The sequence below is a fragment of the Rhinolophus ferrumequinum genome, chromosome 6 (assembly GCF_004115265.2).
Source record: "Rhinolophus ferrumequinum isolate MPI-CBG mRhiFer1 chromosome 6, mRhiFer1_v1.p, whole genome shotgun sequence".
Classification (NCBI taxonomy): Eukaryota; Metazoa; Chordata; class Mammalia; order Chiroptera; family Rhinolophidae; genus Rhinolophus; species Rhinolophus ferrumequinum.
In genome coordinates this window covers 71,079,845-71,100,298 of record NC_046289.1, presented here as the reverse complement: position 1 = coordinate 71,100,298, position 20,454 = coordinate 71,079,845, and the positions used below count along the sequence as shown (strand labels likewise).

Sequence of the window (20,454 nt, the reverse complement as noted above, 5' to 3'; positions counted from 1 at the left end):
ATTTCAATCAGTCTATATTTCCTCCAGCAATGTATGATGGTGCCTAGTTCACTGAGACTTTGCCAGTGTTGATAATAATAATTGTAAAAGTATTTTCTAATTTAATAGAAAAATTATATTTTATCTTATTTCTTAGATTTCTAAGGAAGAAATACACACACACACACATATACATATATAGATTACGTTTCTGAATTCTCTCTTCATATAATTTGTCCATATATCTATTAGGTCTTGGAGGTTTTATTGAACAGTTTGAACTCTTTATATATATATATATATATATATATATATATATATATATATATATATATATGATGAAGATATCAATCTTTAGTCTCTTACAGCATTTCAAATTCAAGTACGATTTATGTGTTGGTTTGGGGTAGACTGTTTTTAAGCACATATAGTAATCAGCCTTCAAAGGTGTTTTAACTGTTATTAGGCATTTTATACTCATTTCTAATTGTTATTTAATCTTATATTCTTGATTATATTTTTAAAAGATTGTCTATTTTTTATTTTTAAAAACCACTTTTATATGCTCATACACATTCTCCCAATTTTCTGGGATTCAATATTTATTTATTTTTGGTTTTAATATTTATTATTTTCTTTCATTCTTTTCTAACTTCTTAAGTTGCCTGATTCTGAGTTTATTTTTTGCATTCTTTTCTAACTTCTTAAGTTGCCTGATTCATTCATGTATTTGAATAAATGAGAGCATTTACAACAATAGATTGCCTCTGAGTGCAGCTTTGGTCATACTACAGGAATTCTTTTATACCCTGGGTTCCCATTATTTTGTAAACAGTTTCCTATCAATTAAATAAAATATTTGCTAATAACCAATTTTAAATTATCAACATTTAATACATTATTTTCTTTACTTATTTTTTAATTTATTGGGGTGACAATTGTTAGTAAAATTACATAGATTTCAGGTGTACAATTCTGTATTACATCATCTATAAATCCCATCGTGTGTTCACCACCCAGAGTCAGTTCTCCTTCCATCACCATATATTTGATCCCCCTTACCCTCATCTCCCACCCCCCATCCCCCTTGAGTGGTTACCAGAGGGTAATACATTATTTTCAATACCTCAAAGTTGATTCCTTCTTTCTTTTCTTTCAGGTCACTTCAGAGTCTTCCCTTCTTTATGATTCAATGGACCAAATAAATGGCTCTGTGGTAACTGAGTTTGTGTTACTGGGACTTGCACAATCCTTGGGAATGCAGTTTTTTCTTTTTCTTTTCTTCTCTTTATTCTATGTGGGAATTATCCTGGGAAACCTCTTCATTGTGTTCACAGTAATTTTTGATTCTCACTTACACTTCCCCATGTATATTCTGTTGGCCAACTTATCACTCATTGACCTGGGCCTTTCGTCTACCACAGTTCCTCGGATGATATCTGATGTTTTCAGTGACTGTAAAATCATTTCCTTCCACAAGTGCATGATACAAATGTTCTTTATTCATGTCATGGGAGGGGCTGAAATGGTGCTGCTCATAGCCATGGCATATGACAGGTACACTGCAATCTGCAAGCCTCTCCACTATCTAACTATCATGAATCCCAAGGTGTGCATGCTTTTGGTAGTGGTTGCTTGGACCATTGGGGTGATTCATGCTGTGTCTCAGTTTCTTTTTGTCATCAATTTACCTTTCTGTGGCCCTAATAACATGGGAAGCTTTTATTGTGATTTTCCTAGGGTTATGAAACTTGCATGCATGGACACTTACAGACTAGAATTTGTGGTCACTGCCAACAGTGGCTTCATATCTGTGGGCACCTTCTTTTTCTTAATTGTGTCATACATCTTTATTCTGGTCACTGTCAGAAAACGTTCTTCAAATGATTTGTCCAAAGCCTTCTTCACTTTGTCAGCTCACATCATGGTAGTGGTTTTGTTTTTTGTTCCATGCATGTTTCTCTATGTGTGGCCTTTTCCTACCAAGTCATTGGATAATTTTTTTTCCATTGTGGACTTTGTTGTTACTCCTATCTTAAACCCTGTCATCTATACTTTAAGGAACAGAGATATGAAAGCTGCAATGAGAAGACTGATTAGACAAGTTGTAAGTTCTAGGGAGATGGCATAACTGATTTCATTGATAAGAGCATAAGATTAATGTGTTGGACCAAAAGAACCCTCATGATCACCATGAACACTATGGAATGTGTACAATTTCATTATTGCTTTGGAAAACTTAGAAGTCCACAGGAAAAGAGGTATTGAATCAAAGAATTTCATTTTCAGATAGAGTTGCAACAATTTTTGTTAGTTATAAAAAATAGTGTTTTCTGTCCAACTTACAAACCTAAATTGTAGTAACCATCAATGACTACATTCAATTTTCATGTGGTTATTTTGTACCTATATATAAATAAAGATATGTACATATATATATGATTTCCCTTTATCAGTATGTTCTTACTGATAAAATGCATCACTGGAAATCAGTTAATATTTCTTATAGAAATTATGTGTATCCAATGGATAAAATATGACTTTATATAAACCAGCAGACATTAAAATCAAGGAAGAAACTATTCTCATCCTAATTGTACTTTAAGTTAGATAAATAGGAAGGCAACTCTATATTAAAACTCTTAAGAATTATTTTCAGTCTTTGATTATTAATGGATTTCAAACAATGTTATTTTACAAATAGATTCTAGTACTTTGCATTATGCGATATTTGTTCGTGTTCCATTTTTCTCAACAGCAAGTTTCTGTTGCCTATGCAGTCTTCCTTAAAGCATCTCTTGATTTACTCCAAAAAGAGTATCTACAATTCTAAACATATTTGAAGGGAACCATATTTGGGTACCTTTCTTTATTACCTAAAGAAAGGTACCCACTCAGATCTCAGCTTATTTAATGTAGCTGTTCTTAAGCTAGGGTGCTTAGGACAAAGAAGATGATTGACATGTTTCAGGTAAAACCTGGAAAGTCTGGTGATCAAGGAACACAACTGAGAGATCACTTGGATGTGTATTTTAATGGCTGATTGAAGGAACACTAATTGTGGTGACTCAGCTCATTTTGAACTTCTGCATAGTAATTAAACATGCCCAATAAAATGATAAATGATAAGAAATGAGACTTTCTTATTATTGGTCAAAATATTTTTCCTATATTTTCTCCAAAATTGGTCATCAATGTTAAAAGCTATCCTTTTTTATAACATCTAAGGTGTTATTATTCATTGTCTTGTTAACCCATCTGTATTTTAATTTTACAACGTTATCTTATTTAATTGTTTTACTATGATTCTTAAAAATTTTACCTTTAGACTCAGTGAGGGATCAAAAATACATAAGTGAGCCAAGAGATTGTGACAATATCCCTTAATTCAACAAGATTATTTTGAGAATCTTCTCTTGAGACTATAAGAGTTAGTCTCAGTACTCAAAGTTCAGGCTAGTTATTTCCAGATCTCTTCACCTGCCTCTGGTCACTTTCATAAATGGTTGTTAATTAACCAAGTGATTTACTAAGGAGGACAATTGTTATACATTTTATTCTTTTGGAATTTTTATGTTTCAAGAGAATGTGCAAGTAAAAGAAAAATCTTCACTCTTATTTGTTCTGAAAATTGCTATAGTATCTTCCAGTTATGAAAGAGGTTAATGGAATAATGAAAGTTAAATATATTAGCAGAACTAACCAATTTGTAGCATTTTATTGACAATAAGATGCTCCTATTAGTAAAAATCCATTTGGCTGTATCCAATTGTTTGTTTCTTCAGGAAAAATGGAAGGATCCTATAAAGTCAGCATAAATACTTAGAAAAGTTACATGAATAATATTAGCAAGGATAACCTTTGTGTTATACAGCTTAGTAAGTGTTATAACTGTCAAGTCTTTCTCATAAATCTTCCAAACTAATCTATTCGTTTCTATTAAAGAGTCCTATTCCCCATATTCCCCAGAGCCAGACTTCTTACCCACCACTTTCCTTCCTTTGTGCAACCCCAGTGAAACCTGGTTTGGGACATTTCTTTCACATAAAGGTATAAATCATACTCAGAGTTGTGCGAATTTTTTTGGAGAGCTTTTGATCCAGTGAACTCATTTTAAAAACAGGAAAACTAAATCCCAGAGATTTTTAATGACATGCCCAAGAATTACACAATGAATTTGTGCTAGAACCAAAGTCTCCTGATTTTACTCTTTGAAACTTATAAAGAATTAAAGTGTTTTTCTTTAAAGAAGAGTAAAAGATGCGTAAGACACGTTAACAGTCTAATGGTTGGTTTTAAGCTTAATCTAGTGCATAGGGACAACTTTTCCTGTTCAGTTGTAGCTGGCTCTTCATGGTTGTTACAACCAATGTGTAAGATTATGGAAAACTTCTTCAATAAACCTACACTTAATGTTTAACTTAGAATTAATACAATTCTTCTAAAACTTCTTGAATCATTTTTGAAGAGTCAGAGATGTGCGTTACAAAACCTATGGTGGTGAAGGGACCCCTATAACTGAGAATCCCGTATTATTCCTTTTTCCTCAGCAGCATATACTCAGGAAATGAGATTCCTTAACTAAGTGAATGAGAAATTCCTTTTGCTGAAGAACAGCATGTCTGAATTCTTACTTGTTACTATGGTAGAAAATCTTTTTGCTGCAAATAAGAACCCTTTGGTCAACCATCATCCTTATTATATTTCCTAAGGAGACATAACTGTCAAGTCAATTCTTCTATCTCAGTGAAATGAAATGGTTTCACATCAGTAAACACCTAAGGTCAACTCTAAATTGCATATGTTGATTCTAAAGAAACATCTCAACCAATCACTCATGTCAGAAATAATCTCACAATAGAAATCTCATTCTCTTTATTGTCAATGATTACTATGACAAGCAAAAGGGAACTAAAATGAGTGTTCATGACTTATTTTACTGTTAGACTTCTCTTTATACTTGGAAAAATTCAAATTGCTAAATTTTTATAAGACTGAAAAGAGTAATATGGAGCTTTAGTGTACACGGCTAAGGAATGGGATTCAGGATAATGAAGAGAAAAGTATAATACCCAAGGGTTATGGAATAACTGTGATTAACGAAGTAGTGAAAACAAATACTATTTATCATGCTAAATATTAAAGTCAACATTTAAGCGGTTTAAAAAAGAAACTTCTCTCATTTCACCTCCTATCACTATAACAACTCATAATCCATGAGCGCATTACCAGGAGTTACAGGAAGAATTATTCTGCCAACATAAAATTTGACTAGTAGGCATTTGACACCCTTTGTATATAACAACAGCTCATAAGTAGTAAAAAGTATTTAGAGAGATTTAAGTCTCTCAACATATTGGCACAAAGTGTGTCATTTGTATCCATCTATGTAATTTTCCATGGCTAGAACACACAGGCGTTGAAATAAAAAAGAGATGGGTTCAACTCTATTTACCCCTTACTAAGTGTGACTATGGGCACATTGTTAATTTTCCTAAGTTTCAGTTTTCACATGTGCAAAAGGAAGATAATAACACTTACGCATATGGTTATTATCAGGATTAATGAGATGATAGATGTAAATCATATAAATATTAGGTACTATTATCATTGTTCTATAAATTCTATATATTAACAAGCCAAAAGTGCTCAACCTTTATTTTATCCCAACATACTTGAGGGATATGACACATTGCAATCTTAACAGATGCTCCTTTGGGGGAAATTGTAGTTGTAAGTGGAAGTGTGTATAGTTATGTGCAAGTGTGTACTCAATGTACACTCAACTATCCTAAGACATGCAAAAGATTTAAGATAGAAATAGAGGAAAATATAGGTTGAAAAGAAGCTTGACAAGTGATTCTGATAAATAGCTCCTTTCTCCAGCAAGAATCACTGAACCAGGCTAAAATTACAGATTAAATATTCTTAGTAGGAAAAGAAATGTTGTTTTTCAAAGTGTGGCTTGAATTAACAGATAAGGAGAGTTATATGATAAGAGGATTAAAATTATGTTTACTACCCCTCCACATAAAGAGATTAGAAACTCCATAAGTAGGTTAAGAACACATAAGAAAATTACTATATAACATGACTGTATCTCAAATCCATGAAAAGAGAAGGAACTGTTAATATAATGGTGGAATAACTGGATAGCAATATGAGAAAAGTATTGGAGCTACACCTCATGCCATATTCCTGGATAATTTCTAAATTAATTTAAGCATAAATACTTTTTTTATTATACAAATATTAAAGAACACATGAGTTAATGTTTTTATAATCCACGAATACGATAAAGATTGATAATATTGACTACATGAAGTTAATTTTTTAAATGCATGATAAAATTATGAGAAATATAAAAATGATAAATGAGAGACTAGGGGAAAGTATTTGCAACTCACATCACAAAGAATAATTGCTATAATATATAAAGAACTTTTTTTAAAAACCAACAAACATAGAAAAATGGGCAAAATATATGAATTTACAGTTGACATATAAGGAGATATAAATGATCCTTAAATACATGAAGACGTATTTAAGCTCTCTCATGTTAAGATATATGCAGAATAAAATTAAGCTGAAATATCAGTTTTGAGCTATAAGATATCAAACATCTGACTTTAATAATACAACCTGTTGGCAAAGCTATACAGAAAGGAGCACTCATATGCATTGCTGATGAGAATACAAAATGGTATGATCCCTTGGCAATATCTACAAAAAGTACCACACTACTAACTTTTGACCCAATAGTCCTAATTCTAACCTAAGAATTCATTTGCAAAAATACAAAATAACTGCACAAGTTTATTTGTTGCACCATTGTTTTTAATAGCAAAAGAATGGAAAACACTCAATGACAGTAAGAACTGTGTAAATTATGTGCATAAATTATACATAAAAGAACATTAAGCAACTATAAAAATGATTGAGGAATATCTCCAAATTCTACTCTAAAGGAATCTACTGGGTATAAGTTAAGTGAAAACAGTAAGGTGCAAATGAATGTCTCTAGGATGTTAGTTTTTATATTAAAATGGTGATACATATATTAAATTTATATGTGTATATAATTTATAAATATATATTTTATAAATACTTATATAAATATATTTTAAATGGCAAACAAAGTTAAAAGATGTTTTCTTATGGAGAGAGGAGGAAACAGGTCAAGGGACAGGGATAAACACTAGACTGACTCTGGGTGGTGAACACACAATGTGATATATAGACGATGTATTATAGAATTGTACACTTGAAACTTATGTGGTTTTGTTGATCACTGTCATCCTAATAAATTTTAATAAAAAATACTAGACTTTTCTGAATAAGTCTTATTTCATAGTCTTGACTTTGAAGTCATGTAAATGTTTTTACCTAATTCAAAATAAAATTAAATTAAAAGAAAAATAGCAATCTCTAAAAATCAAGTTCAAACCAAAACAAGTGGTTTAATGGTATCTCTGTCCGTGTGTGTGTTAATTGTCTATAATATGGAAATAAGGAGGCCCTTTCTAACTATAATTCAGATTTTGCTTTTTGACTCAGGTGATTGTGATGGTTAATTTTATGTGACAACTTGCCTATGCCACAGTACCCAGGTACTTGGTCAAACATCAGTCTAGATGTTGCTCGGAAGGTATTTTATAGCTGAGAATAATATTTAAAAAAGTAAATGAATTTAAATCAACATTTAAATACGTTTTGAGTAAAGCAGACTATCATCTATACTGTCAGTTGTCTTATCCAATCAATTGAAGGCCTTAAGACTGACTGACATCTCCCGAGGACAAGAAAATTCTGCCTGCAGTCTGCCTTTGGACTCAAGTTGCAACATCAACCCTTCCCTGGGTCTCCAGCCTGCCAGATTTTGTACTTGGCAGGCTCCTCAATTGTGAGAGCCAAGTCCCTAAAATAAATACACACAGACACAAAAATACAGACATCCTATCAGTCTTTTTCTCTGAAGAATCCTGACTAATAGATAAATTTACCATATTTTGTCTATTTTCTATTCCATTGATATCTTCTCTTAACTAATATTTCCTTCTGTATATTTGAATTTAATTTGCTTGACTTTTTCTAGCTTCTTAAGTGAGAAACTTGGATAATTCATTTAAAATTATTTCTTTTCTAAGATCAAAGCAATAAATTTCTAAGTTATGCTTTACTTGCATAACAAATTGTGATATAATTTAGTTCAAAATACTTTCCAATCTCCCTTGCAAGTTCTTCCTTAAAAGTATTTAAAAACGTGACACTTAATTTTAATATTCTTGGACTTTTCTACAGATGTTATGGTGATGATTTCTAATTTAATTGCATTATGATCATTGAAGAAATACTTTGTTAAGGTTCATAGCTTGAAGATTTTTGAGATTAACTTTATAATCTATTTTAGTAAACATTACATGTGCTCTTAAAAGGAATATGTATTCTGCTGTTGTTGGGTATAGTATAATTGCCAACTAGGTCAAGTTGATAGACATTATTGCTCAAATCATCTTTGTTTTTCTTGTTTAGTTCTATCAATTACTAAAACAGAATTGTTAAACTATCTAATTATGATTGTGGTTCTGTCACATACGAAGGTCTGACAATTAAGTTCACGAATTTGTTGCAACAATGTTGCTAACCTTTTTTTGATATCAGAGGGATTATTCATTATGAATTTGTACCAACTGGACAAACACTTAACCAAGGTTACTATTTGGAACTGCTGAAAAGGCTGCGTGAAAAGTTAGACGACCTGAAATTTTCACCAACAATTCATGGTTCTTGCATCACAACAATGTACCTGCTCACACGGCACTGTCTGTGAGGGAGTTTTTAGCCAGTAAACAAATAACTGTATTGAAACACCTTCCCTACTTACCTGATCTGGACCCCAATGACTTCTTTCTTTACCGAAAGATAAAGAAACTATTGAAAGGAAGACATTTTGATGACATTCAAGACATCAAGGGTAATACAACGACAGCTCTGATGGCCACTCCAGAAAAAGAGCTCCAAAATTGCTTTGAAGGATGGACTAGATGCTGGCATTGGTGTGTAGCTTCCAAAGGGGAGTACTTCGAAGGTGACCACAGTGATTTTCAGCAATGAGGTATGTAGCACCTTTTCTAGGATGAGTTCACGAACTTAATTGTCCGACCTCGTACGCACAAGAATTGATAACAGGTACTCCAACAAAATGTATGAGGTGTAAATTGGCATAGCCACTATGGAAAACAGAATGGAGGTTCCTCAAAAAATTAAGAATAGAATTACCATATGACCGAGCAATCCCTCTTCTGGGTATCTACCAAAAAAATCTGAAAACATTTATCCATAAAGATATAAGTACCCCTCTGTTCATTGCAGCATTATTCACGGTGGCCAAGACATGAAAACAACCAGTGTCCTTTCACAAATGATTGGATAAAGAAGATGTGGTACATATATACAGTGGAATTTTACTTGGCCATAAGAAAGGATGAAATACTGCCATTTGTAACAACATGGATGGATCTTGAGATTATTATGCTAAGCAAAATAAGCCAGACAAAAAAAAGTCAAAACCATATGATTTCACTCATTTGTGGGATATAAAATGGAAAGCAACAAACAAACAAGACAAACAAAAACTCATAGACACAGACAACAGTTTAGTGTTTACAGGGTAAGGGAGAGGAGGTATGGTAGTAAAGGCGAAGAGCGCCATATATGTAGTGATAGAAGAACTGACTCTGGGTGGTGAAAACACAATGCAATATATAGATGATGTATTGTAGAACTGTACAGTTGAAACCTGTATAATTTTACTAACCAATGTCACCCCTACAAATTGAATTTAAAATCAATTAAGCTATAAATTTGTTTTATGTCCATTTCTGTATCATGTTTTATTTTGCAATTAAAAATAATAAATAAATAAAATTAAAGTCAAAGCATGGTGAACAAATGGTTCACCATGATCAAAACCTGCAACCTATAACCACTTTTGTCACTCTTCTCTGGAGGCCTACATTCAATTACCATTGATGGAAACCAATCTCATCAGTGCACGAATATTTTTAATACTGAAAGGCTCTGAACAGAGGAAAATGTGATCCTCTGCCTCAGGGCATAGGGCAACTGCATCTTTAGGGAGTCAGAACAACTGAGAAAATTTCTGTGTGTTGCACAAATTCTCCCCTGTGCAAAGAGGTACACAAAATACTGCCATCATAAAGGCAGTTAATTAACAGCACTAATTGTGCTTGGGTAGTGACCAAGTGGAACTTCAGAGACTTGGTATTGCTAGCCAGAAATCACTCTGTTATGGGAATTGTCTCCTAGAATCATTTTGGTTTTCCCAGGATAACAAAGGGGAAAAGAGGCTAATGGGTCACTTGGGGGTAGCATTTCTTTCTGTAAATTACCATTTACTTCCCCTCCTAAGATTTTTTTTTTAGTATATGTGCTGCCGACGCAAGGACCTAAGATTTTTTTTGACCATGAAGCCAAAAGACAGTCCTTGAATAACAAAGAAAGTAGATAATAATTTGAATAACAGAGAGGGAAAATTGCATCAACAATTGAAGTATTACAATCTCCCTCAGCCTTCTTCTACAGTAAACTAAGAGGTTCTGGCAGATCAACCTTATTATATGTACACTAGCTTTGAGTCTAAGTTTGTAGTCACCCAAATAAAGTAAACTGTCACAGGCACTGTCAGCCATCTGAGCTAACATATTAAACACAAAATCATTGCTTAATGCCATAGCATCATAAAATGTGGCCCAATCCAAAATTATACTCCTTCCATCTGGTCCAACACCGTTAGGTACCATTCTCATACATATGATCCAGATTTCTGTTGATATAAATATGTAAAATCTTGCAATTCTTTTGGTATGTATTGCATCTTCTAATGAATCTCATTTGGTCCCTGACACATTGGAGATTTCTGGGACATGAGTCTCGCTATAGAGTAAGAGTAATGTGAAAAAATGGTAGCAGAAACTCAGGATTATCAGCAGTCCCCTGTACGGCAACCAGCTCAAAAGAGATCATTACAGTTTCTTCAGATAATCAGAGACAAATCTCTTCAGATAGAGTAAAGATGTTTCCAGCAGTAAAAAAGGATCAGAAAAATTTAGATATTCAAGTTTCCTAGTTGTGTTGGAATTTGCCAATATTCCCATTTTGATTTTCAAGGTTTTACCTCTTCCCAATCAATCTCATAACTTTAACAGACAGTATGAGGCTATGAACTCAATTTGCCTTGTAATTCAGCCATCCACATATTAGAATTTTTACCCCCAGAAGACATAATCCAGCAGTTACAAAAGATAAAAGTTTATTTTAAGACAGTCATAGAGTCTTTCTGGTCTTTTACTTGATCTTCCCATGGGAATTTGTACTGTCATGGTCTAGCTTTCGTATCAGGGTAATGCTGTCCTTGTAAAATAAGTTTGGGAGTATTCACTTCCCTTCAATATTTTTGGAAGAGTTTGAGAAAGATTGACATTAATTCTTCTTTAAATATTTTGTAGAAATTCCAGTGAAGCCATCTAATGCTGGGCTTTTCTTTGTTGGAAAGTTTTTATTTTTTTTATTTTATTTTATTTTATTTTTTTGATTACTAACTTAATCTTACTCATTAGTGGTCTGTTCAGATTTTACATTTCTTTACAATTTAATCTTTGTAGGTTATATGTTTCTAAGACTTTGTCCATTTCTTCTAAGTTATCTAATCTGTTGGCATATAATTTTTCATAGCAATCATTATGATACTTTGTCTTCTGTTTTTACCATTTGTAATGTTTTCATTTATAATTTTATTTATTTCTGTCTTCTCTATTTATTAGTCTAGCAAAAGTTTTGTCCATTTTGTTTATTTTTTCAGCATACCAGCTCTTAAATTTTCTTAATCTTTTCTGTTGTTTTCTACTCTATATTTCATTTATTTTTACTCTAATTTTTGTTATTTCCTTTCTTCTGTTAACTTTATCTTAGTTTGTTTGTCTTTTTCTAGTTTCTTGAGGTGTAAAGTTAGGTTGTTAATTTGAGATCTTTTTTTCAAGTTTATTGGGATGACAATTGTTAGTAAAGTTATATAGATTTCAGGTGTACAATTCTGTAATACATCATCTGTTCACCACCCCGAATCATTTCTCTTTCCATCACCATATATTTGATCCCCTTTACTCTCACCTACCATCCCCCTGCCCCCTTGCCCTCTGGTAACCACTAAACTATTGTCTGTGTTTATGAGTTTTTGTGTCTTCATTTGTTTGTCTTGTTCTTTTGTTGTTTTCAGTTTTATATACCACATATTAGTGAAATCATATGGTTCTCAACTTTTCCGTCTGACTTATTTCACTTAGCATAATAATCTCAAGATCCATCCATGTTGTATCTTATTTTTTCATAATGCAGGCATTTATTACTATAAACTTCTCTCTTAGAATTGCTTGTGTTGCATTCCATAAGTACTGGTATATTATGTTTCTTTTTTTCCATTTGCATTTTTGTAATTTATTATTTTATTTCCCTATTGATTTATTGGTTGTTCCATATGGTGTTGTTTAATTTTCACATATTTGTGAATTTTCCAATTTTCCTTCAGTTATTGATTTCTAGTTTCATACTATTGTGGTCAGAAAATATTCTTGAAGTGATTTTAATCTTATCAAGTTTGTTAAGACTTGTTTTGGGGCTTTACATGTGATCTGTACTGTCTGCCCTTGAGAAGAATGTGTATTGTGCTACAGTTGGATGAAAATTTCTATATACATCTTTTAGGTCCATTTGATCTATACTGTTGTTCAAATACACTGTTTCTTTATTCATTTACATTTAATGATTTATCTATTGTTGAGAGTAAGGTATTGGAGTCCCCTACTATTATTGTACTGCTGTCTACTTCTTCCTTCTGTCAATACATGCTTTGTACGTTTGTGCTCTGATGTTGGGTGCATAAATATTTACAATTGTTATATCTTCTTAATTACTTAATTAATTGACCCCTTTATCATGATACAATGACCTTTTTGTCTTTTGTGACAATTTATTTTAAGTCTCCTTTGTCTAAATTCCTGTGCTGTTGGGGTTACCATTTGCATGGAATATCACTTTTCATCCCTTTACTTTCAGTCTACATGTGTTCTTAAAGCTAAAGTGAGTCTCTTATAGGTGACATATAATTGGATCATATTTTTTATCCATTCAGTAATTAATTCTATATGTTTTAATTGGAAAATTTAATCCTTTTACATTTAAAATAATTATAGGTAAGTGCAGACTTATTGTTTTTTTGCTCATTGTTTTCTAACTGCTTTGTATTTCCTTCATTCCTTTTATTCTCCCCCTGCTGTCTTCCTTTGTAATTTTTTTTTTGTAGTGATATGTTTTAATTCCTTTCTCTTTATATGTTGTATATCTACTACAGGTTTTTTATTTGAGTTTACTATGAGGCTTTACTATAACACTTCTTATAATTATAACTGTCTATTTTAAGCTGATAACTTAACTTTGATCACAAACAAAAATTTTACACTTTTACTTTTAGCTCCCACTCCACACATCACTTTATATTATTGATTTCACGATTTACATCTTTTGATTTTGTGGATATTAATGTGATTACTTTTATTACTTTTGTCTTTTAACTTTTTTTCTTTATTTTTTTATTTTTTTTTTTTTTAAATTTTTTTAAATTAGTTTAAGGTACACAAGACAAAGATGTCTTTTAACTTTTATCAAATGGTTGAAAGTGATTTATGCACTATTATTGGAGTAGTAGCATATTCTATATTGGACTATATATTTACCTTTAATAGTGAGTTTTATACTTTAAGTTTTTATCCCATTAATTAGCATACTTTTGTTTCCATCTGAAGAACTCCCTTTCACATTTTTTATAAAGGGTGATGTACTCCCTCAACTTCTGTTTTTTGGGGAAAGTCTTCATCTCTCCACTTCTGAAGGACAGCTTTGCCAAGTATAGTATTCTTGTTTGGCAGTTTTTTCCCTTTCAGCACTTTGAATATATCATCCCACTCTCCTGGAACTGCAAGATTTCTTTTGAAAAATCCATTGACAGTTTTATGGTGGCTACTTTGTATAATCTGAGTCACTTCTGTCTTGCTACTTTCAAAGTACTCTCTTTGTCTTTGACTTTTACTAATGTAGTTATAATGTGTTTGTGTAAATCTCTTTAATTTCAACTTATTTGGAGTCCATTGGGCCTCATGATTCTGCATGTTGATTTTCTTCACTAAATATGGGAAGTTTTTAGCCATTATTTCTTTAAAAAGGCTTTATTTGCTTGATGGAGTCCCATACTTCCTGAGGCTTTAATCACTCTATTTCATTCTTTTATCTTTTTGCTCCTCTGACCATATAAATTCAAATAACCTGTCTTTAGGTTCATAGACTTCTTCTTTGGTCTGATCAAGTCTGATTTTGAACCCCTCTAGTGAATTTTTTTAGTTCAGTTATTGGATTCTTCAGCTCCAGTATTTCTATTTGGTTCTTTTTTCTATCATATCGATCTTCTTGTTGATACTCTCATTTTGTTCATATATTGCTTTCCTAATTTCATTTAGTTGCCTATCATGTTCTCCTGCAAGTCAAAGAGCTGTGTTTTTCATTTTTAAATAAATTTTATTGGGGAATATTGGGGAACAGTGTGTTTCTCCAGGGCCCATCAGCTCCAAGTAGTTGTCCTGCATCTACTTGTGGAGGGCACAGCTCAGCTCCAAGTCCAGTCGCTGTTTTCAGTCTTTAGTTGCAGGGGGCACAGCCCACCATCCTATGCGGGGATTGAAACAGCAACCTTGTTGTTAAGAGGTCACGCTCTAACCAACTGAGCCATCCGGCCACCCCTCTGGAAACTCAGTGGCAGCTCATTGTCTTCAACCTAGTTGTGGAGGACATAGCTCACTGGCCCATGTGGGAATCAAACCAGCAACCCTGTTGTTCAGAGCTCGCACTCTAACCAACTGAGCCATCCCCTTGTCCCTCAATGAGCTTTTTAAAGATAATTATTTTGAATTACTTGTCTGGCAATTTACAGATATCCATTTATTTTTAATTAATTACTGGAGATTTGGTTTTCTCCTTGGATTGTATCATGTTTCATGATTCTTTATGTTCCTTGTAGGTTTACTTTGTTGTCTGTGCATTTGAAGAAGCAGCTTCTTCCCCCAGTCTTTATGAACAGGTTTTGACTGGGAAAGACCTTCACCAGTCAGCAGAGTTCAATATGAAACAACATAGAGGCCAGTCCCTCAGAATGTGTGATTTAAAGGCTGGGGACAAGGTCCTCTTCACTTCCTTTCCTTCCTCCTGGAGGAAAAGTCTCCGTGTTGTGGTTTTTTCCCAGTGTCTCAGAACAGTACCAGCTGTAAGAGGACACCCATGCCTTTTCTTTATTGTTAGCTGACCCAAAAGACTGGGCTTTTCCAGTTTTTCAGCACTTAGTATGAGTGAGATGGAATGTGGCTTCACAACAGGCACTCTGAATTTATGGGGATTAGGCCCCCTTTGCTTCCTTCTTGGAAAAAACAAACCCTCAGTTACGTGCTTATTCCCAATCTCACAGAGAAGTACCAGCTGTAAATGGAAGCCTTCTCCTTTCCCATGATCTCATCTGTCCCAAGGGGCCAGGCTCTGCAGGTTTTATTCAGTGCTCAATGCGAGGTGAGATTGGAACCTGCTGTCTTATGGGCCATAACACAAGTCTCCATAAATTTAAAAATATTCAAATAATACAAAGTAGATTGTTGACTACAATGAAAATAAATTAGAATCAATTACAGAATGATATCTGGACTTCTTCCATGGAAATGATAACTCATGTGTTAAAGAAAAATTAGAAAGTATATTGAACTGAATGAATAGAAAACAAGATATATGAAAGTTTGTGATGCAATTAGAGTAGTCCTTAAAGAGAAATAATAGAACTAAATGTCTGTATTAGAAAAGAAAAAAGGTTTCAAATGAATGATTATCATTTCCATCTAAAGAAACTTTTAAAAAAGCAAATTAAAGACAAATAAAACAGAAGAATATAAATATAAACAATGAGAGCAGAAATTATTGAAATAGAAAGCAGAAAAAAGAGAAAAATCAATGGAATGAAAACATGGTTCTCTGAGAAAATCGAGAAAATTGAAAAACCTCTAGCCATGTTGATAAGTTAAAAGACACAAACTACCAATACTCAGAATGAGAGAGAAGAAAATATTGCAGGCCTTAAAGATATTCTTAAAAATAATAAGGGAATATTGGGAACTACTTATTCCAATAAATTTGACAATGTAGATTAATGTATAAATTTCATGGAAGACAAAAACCACACACACAAAAAAAAAACCATCCAGTGGAATTATACCAATACTTCCATCTAAGAGATGGCCTGGTCCAAACTGACCATTATTCAGATGAAAAACCTGAGACTCAAAAATATTAATGGAATTGCTTATAGTCACACTAGTGCCAGACGGGGACCGGAGCCCCGGCCTTTGTATTCCTGATCCAGAAATTATAGATCCTGTAGAAAATAACTGAAGAAGCAAGAGTGAAAAATCAAAATCAAAAATGTGATTTTTCTGAGTTAAAACTGACACCAAACAACAGCATGTAGGCAAACTACCTATTATTTTCACTAAATTATTTTGCATGACAACTAAATAGAACCAAAATAAGTGAACAATTAAATGTTAGAAGTAAACTGTACACAGAAATGAAATTATTCATTGCTGCCTTACTTTGAGTGCTCATTCTTCTTATTTTGGTGCTCATTGGAAGGACACAACACTGGTAAAATATTTGAAGGCATTTTTGTTATGACACCATAATTTCTGCTTCTCTATATTTTACTCCTCAAAAGTCAATAAAAGTTCTCAATTAATTCATAAAGATTTTCTTGACAGTTCCAGTTCATAATGGTCAGAGGCTTTTTTTTTTCTAACTTGTGTATGTTACAAATTCAATAAATCATTGGAAAGACATAAACCACACACATAATGTCTACAATATAAAAGCAATATTCAATATATACCATATGAACTGTAGAGAAAATTATTTGTTGAATGTGTGAGAAAAACCAATAGAAGTTAAAACGAAGGACTAGTATTATCTAGAGAAGTCAAGGATTTCAGGTAGAGAATGAAATGAGATCTGTCCTTTTATTTTTTTTTTTTAATTTATTTTTAATTTATTGGGGTGACAATTGTTAGTAGAATTACATAGATTTCAGTTGTGCAATTCTGTATCACATCATCCATAAATCACACTGTGTGTTCACCACCCAGAGTCAGCTCCCCTTCCATCACCATACATTTGATCCCCCTCACCCTCATCCCCCACCCCCCAACACCCTTAAGCTCTGGTAACCACCAAATTACGTTCCCCAGATTAATTTTCAAACCCCGTGGCCATCCTGTGGTCACCGACTGCCCTCCAATTCCCTCACCCTCCCCCCCACCCCCCCCCCCCCCCCGCCCATCTAGCAACCCTCAGTTTTTCCTCATTGTCTCCCAAACTGTTTCTGATTAGTTCATTCACTTATTCTTTTCTTTAGAATCCGCAAATAAGTGAGATCATATGGTACTTAGAGATCTGTCCTTTTAAATAGCAGTGGTAAACACCTTGATCTGTAATCTGTAGACTCTTTTGCTATTAACATAATGCTTTAAATTTTTCATTTGTATATCACCCAAAGTTTACAACTAGGTGTGGAAGTCAGTATATATTTTCAGAATGAGAGGTTGGTTAATAATCCCTCCATACTTCAGAAGCCATGACTCCAGTGCTCTCCTCTCTCCATCATCTTTTCAGGTAGATTCCACATGCAAAGAGATTGCTCATACTTTGATGTCGTACCCAAAAAAATTTTTGCCAAGACCAATGTCAAAGAACTTTGTTTCCCTCTGTTTTCTTTTAGTAGTTTTACAGTTTGTGATCTTACATTTAAGTTTTAATCCATTTTGAGTTAATTTTTGTGATGGTATAAGATAAGAATCCAATTTCATTATTTCTCCTTGGCTTCTTTTCCATGTAAATATACAGGTTTCCCAACACTATTTATTAAAGATACTATGCTTTTCTTATTAAGTATTCTTTGCTCCCTGTCAAATACTAGCTGACTGTATATGTGTGGGCTTATTTCTCAGCTCTTGATTCTGTTCTATTGATCAATGTGTCTGTTTTATGGCAGTTCTATGCTATTTGGATTACATAGCTTTGTAATAAAGTTTGAAATCAAAAAATGTAATGTCTCCAGCTTTATTCTTCTTTCTCAGAATAGCTTTGGCTATTTGGGGGTCTTTTGTTGTTCCACAAAAACTTTAGGATTGCTTTTTTCTATTTCTGTGATGAATGCCATTGAAATTTTTATAGGGAATGCATTGAATCTGTAGATGGCTTTGGGTGATGTGCATATTTTAAAATATTTTCTTCCAATCCACAAACACAGAATCTTTTTCCATTTATTTGTGTCTTCTTCAATTTCTTTCATCATTACCTTATAGTTTTCAGTATTCAGATCTTTCACCTCCTTGGTTAAATTTATTTTTAAATATTTTATTCATTTTGATACTATTGTAAATGAGATTATTTTCTTTATTTCTTTTTAGATAGTTTGTTGTTAGTATATAGAAATGCAAGTGATTTTTGTATGTTGATTTTGTTTCCTGCTACTTTACTGAATTTGTTTATTAGTTCTAATACTTTTTTGGTGGAGTCTTTGGGATTTTCTTTTTTTATTCTTAATTAAAGTTTATTGGGGTGACAATTATTAGTAAAGTTACATAGGCTTCAGGTGTACAATTCTGCAATACATCATCTGTATATCACATTGTGTGTTCACCACCCAGAGTCAGTTTTCCTGCCATCACCATATATTTGATCCGTTTTACCCTCTCCTACCTTACCCTCTGATAACTACTAAACTGTTGTCTGTGTCTATTTATAAGATTAAATAATGTATAAACAGAAACAATTTACTTATTTCTTTCCAATTTGGATGCTCTATTTCTTTTTCTTGCCTAATTGCTCTGGTTAGGACTTCTAGTACTATGTTGAGCAGGAGTGGTAAGAGTGAGATTCCTTGTCTTATTCCTGATCTTAGAAAAAAAGTTTTCAAACTTTCACTATTGAGTATGATAGTCATTGTGAATTTGTCATATGTGATTTTTATTATGTTCAGGTACATCCCTTCTATATCCAATTTGGTGAGAATATCATAAAAGGATGTTAAACTTTGTCAAATGCTTTTTCTGCATCTATTGAGATGATCATATGATTTTCATCTTTTATTTTATTAATGTGGTATATCACACTTATTGATTTACCTATGGGTATCAAATCATCACATTGTACCTTAAACTTATACATGTTACATATCAATACTATCTCAATAAAACTGGAAATTACATATATAATTTGTTTTCTTAATTTTAAGTTCTATTTTACTGATGATTGTTGAAAAGACTTATAAATGAATCATTTAATGAGTTAACATGGCAACTATATTTTCAACAGAGAATTGCAGTTGTTCAATGAAGTTATAACAAAATATATTTGTTATTAGAAGTACAATTTGTTCACTAAAGCTATAAAACTACTTACTACTACTCCTGTGATAAGTAAGCCCATTGCCATTAAATTTTATAGATTTTCTTACTAGTCATAAAACTTTGACCTCTGAGTCCACTATTCTCTTTGCAGCTCAACAAACTGCAATTCAATTCAATTCAAACACCAGAAAGCCTTTTTATTTCAGAATATGGTGTCTGCAACTCAGATAGCAACTTTCAAAAGAGGACAATAGGACAGACTACTTTACCAGTGAATCACAGGTACACCAAAAACTTAAAGGTAAAACTTGTTCTTTGGGATTTTCAGTGAGAGCTGCCAATTTCTAGTTTGGGGTTTTCAGTGAGAGCAGCCAATTTCTAATTTGAGAGAGAGCCAATTTGTTTTGTTTTGTTCTTTTCTTTCCTGTAAATTTGCTGGAAATATTAATGAGATAAGGCAAAGGAAATTCATGTAATTACTGAGTAAGGACCCAAGGTCATATAATGCTGTGTAAAGCTGTACTTTTCCACTCATGAACTTTTATATAATCCTCAGTATCTAAAACCAGTTTTAGGAACTGAGAAAAGGAAATAAGAGCAATAAATTCTGAAGTGTAATAAATGCTTAGAAGCAAAACCAAATCACAAGCAATGATCACACTGAACCATGTTGGTCAGTCATGAAAAAAATCACAGGAATGGTGAAATGGACAAGCTGTATCATCACCCCACTCTATTTTAACAAAATGTTCTCTAAGCCATGCCTTAATAAAAACCTCCGCTAAAATTTGTTCAGGGAGTCACTACTGTAATAGTTTTAAATAAAGCACTTGCTTTTGCTTCTAACTAGTCTCAATTTACATTCATCGGTGTAGTAAAATAAAAATTAAGAGACTGTAAAGTTGTTGAATGG

At 32.8% G+C, this 20,454-nt stretch overlaps 1 protein-coding gene across 1 annotated transcript; it reads left to right on the top strand.

Moving 5' to 3' along the window:
• The first annotated feature begins 1,171 nt into the window (after window positions 1-1,171).
• LOC117023792 (olfactory receptor 4F6-like) lies at window positions 1,172-2,110 on the top strand. The gene has a single exon (XM_033108962.1). It carries the CDS (start codon window positions 1,172-1,174, stop codon window positions 2,108-2,110), a length of 939 nt encoding a protein of 312 aa, XP_032964853.1.
• The last annotated feature ends 18,344 nt before the right edge of the window (window positions 2,111-20,454 follow it).

Bases quoted from the DNA above. Each gene is read 5' to 3' on its own strand.
- LOC117023792 (XM_033108962.1), top strand. From the start codon at position 1,172: ATGGACCAAATAAATGGCTCTGTGGTAACTGAGTTTGTGTTACTGGGA.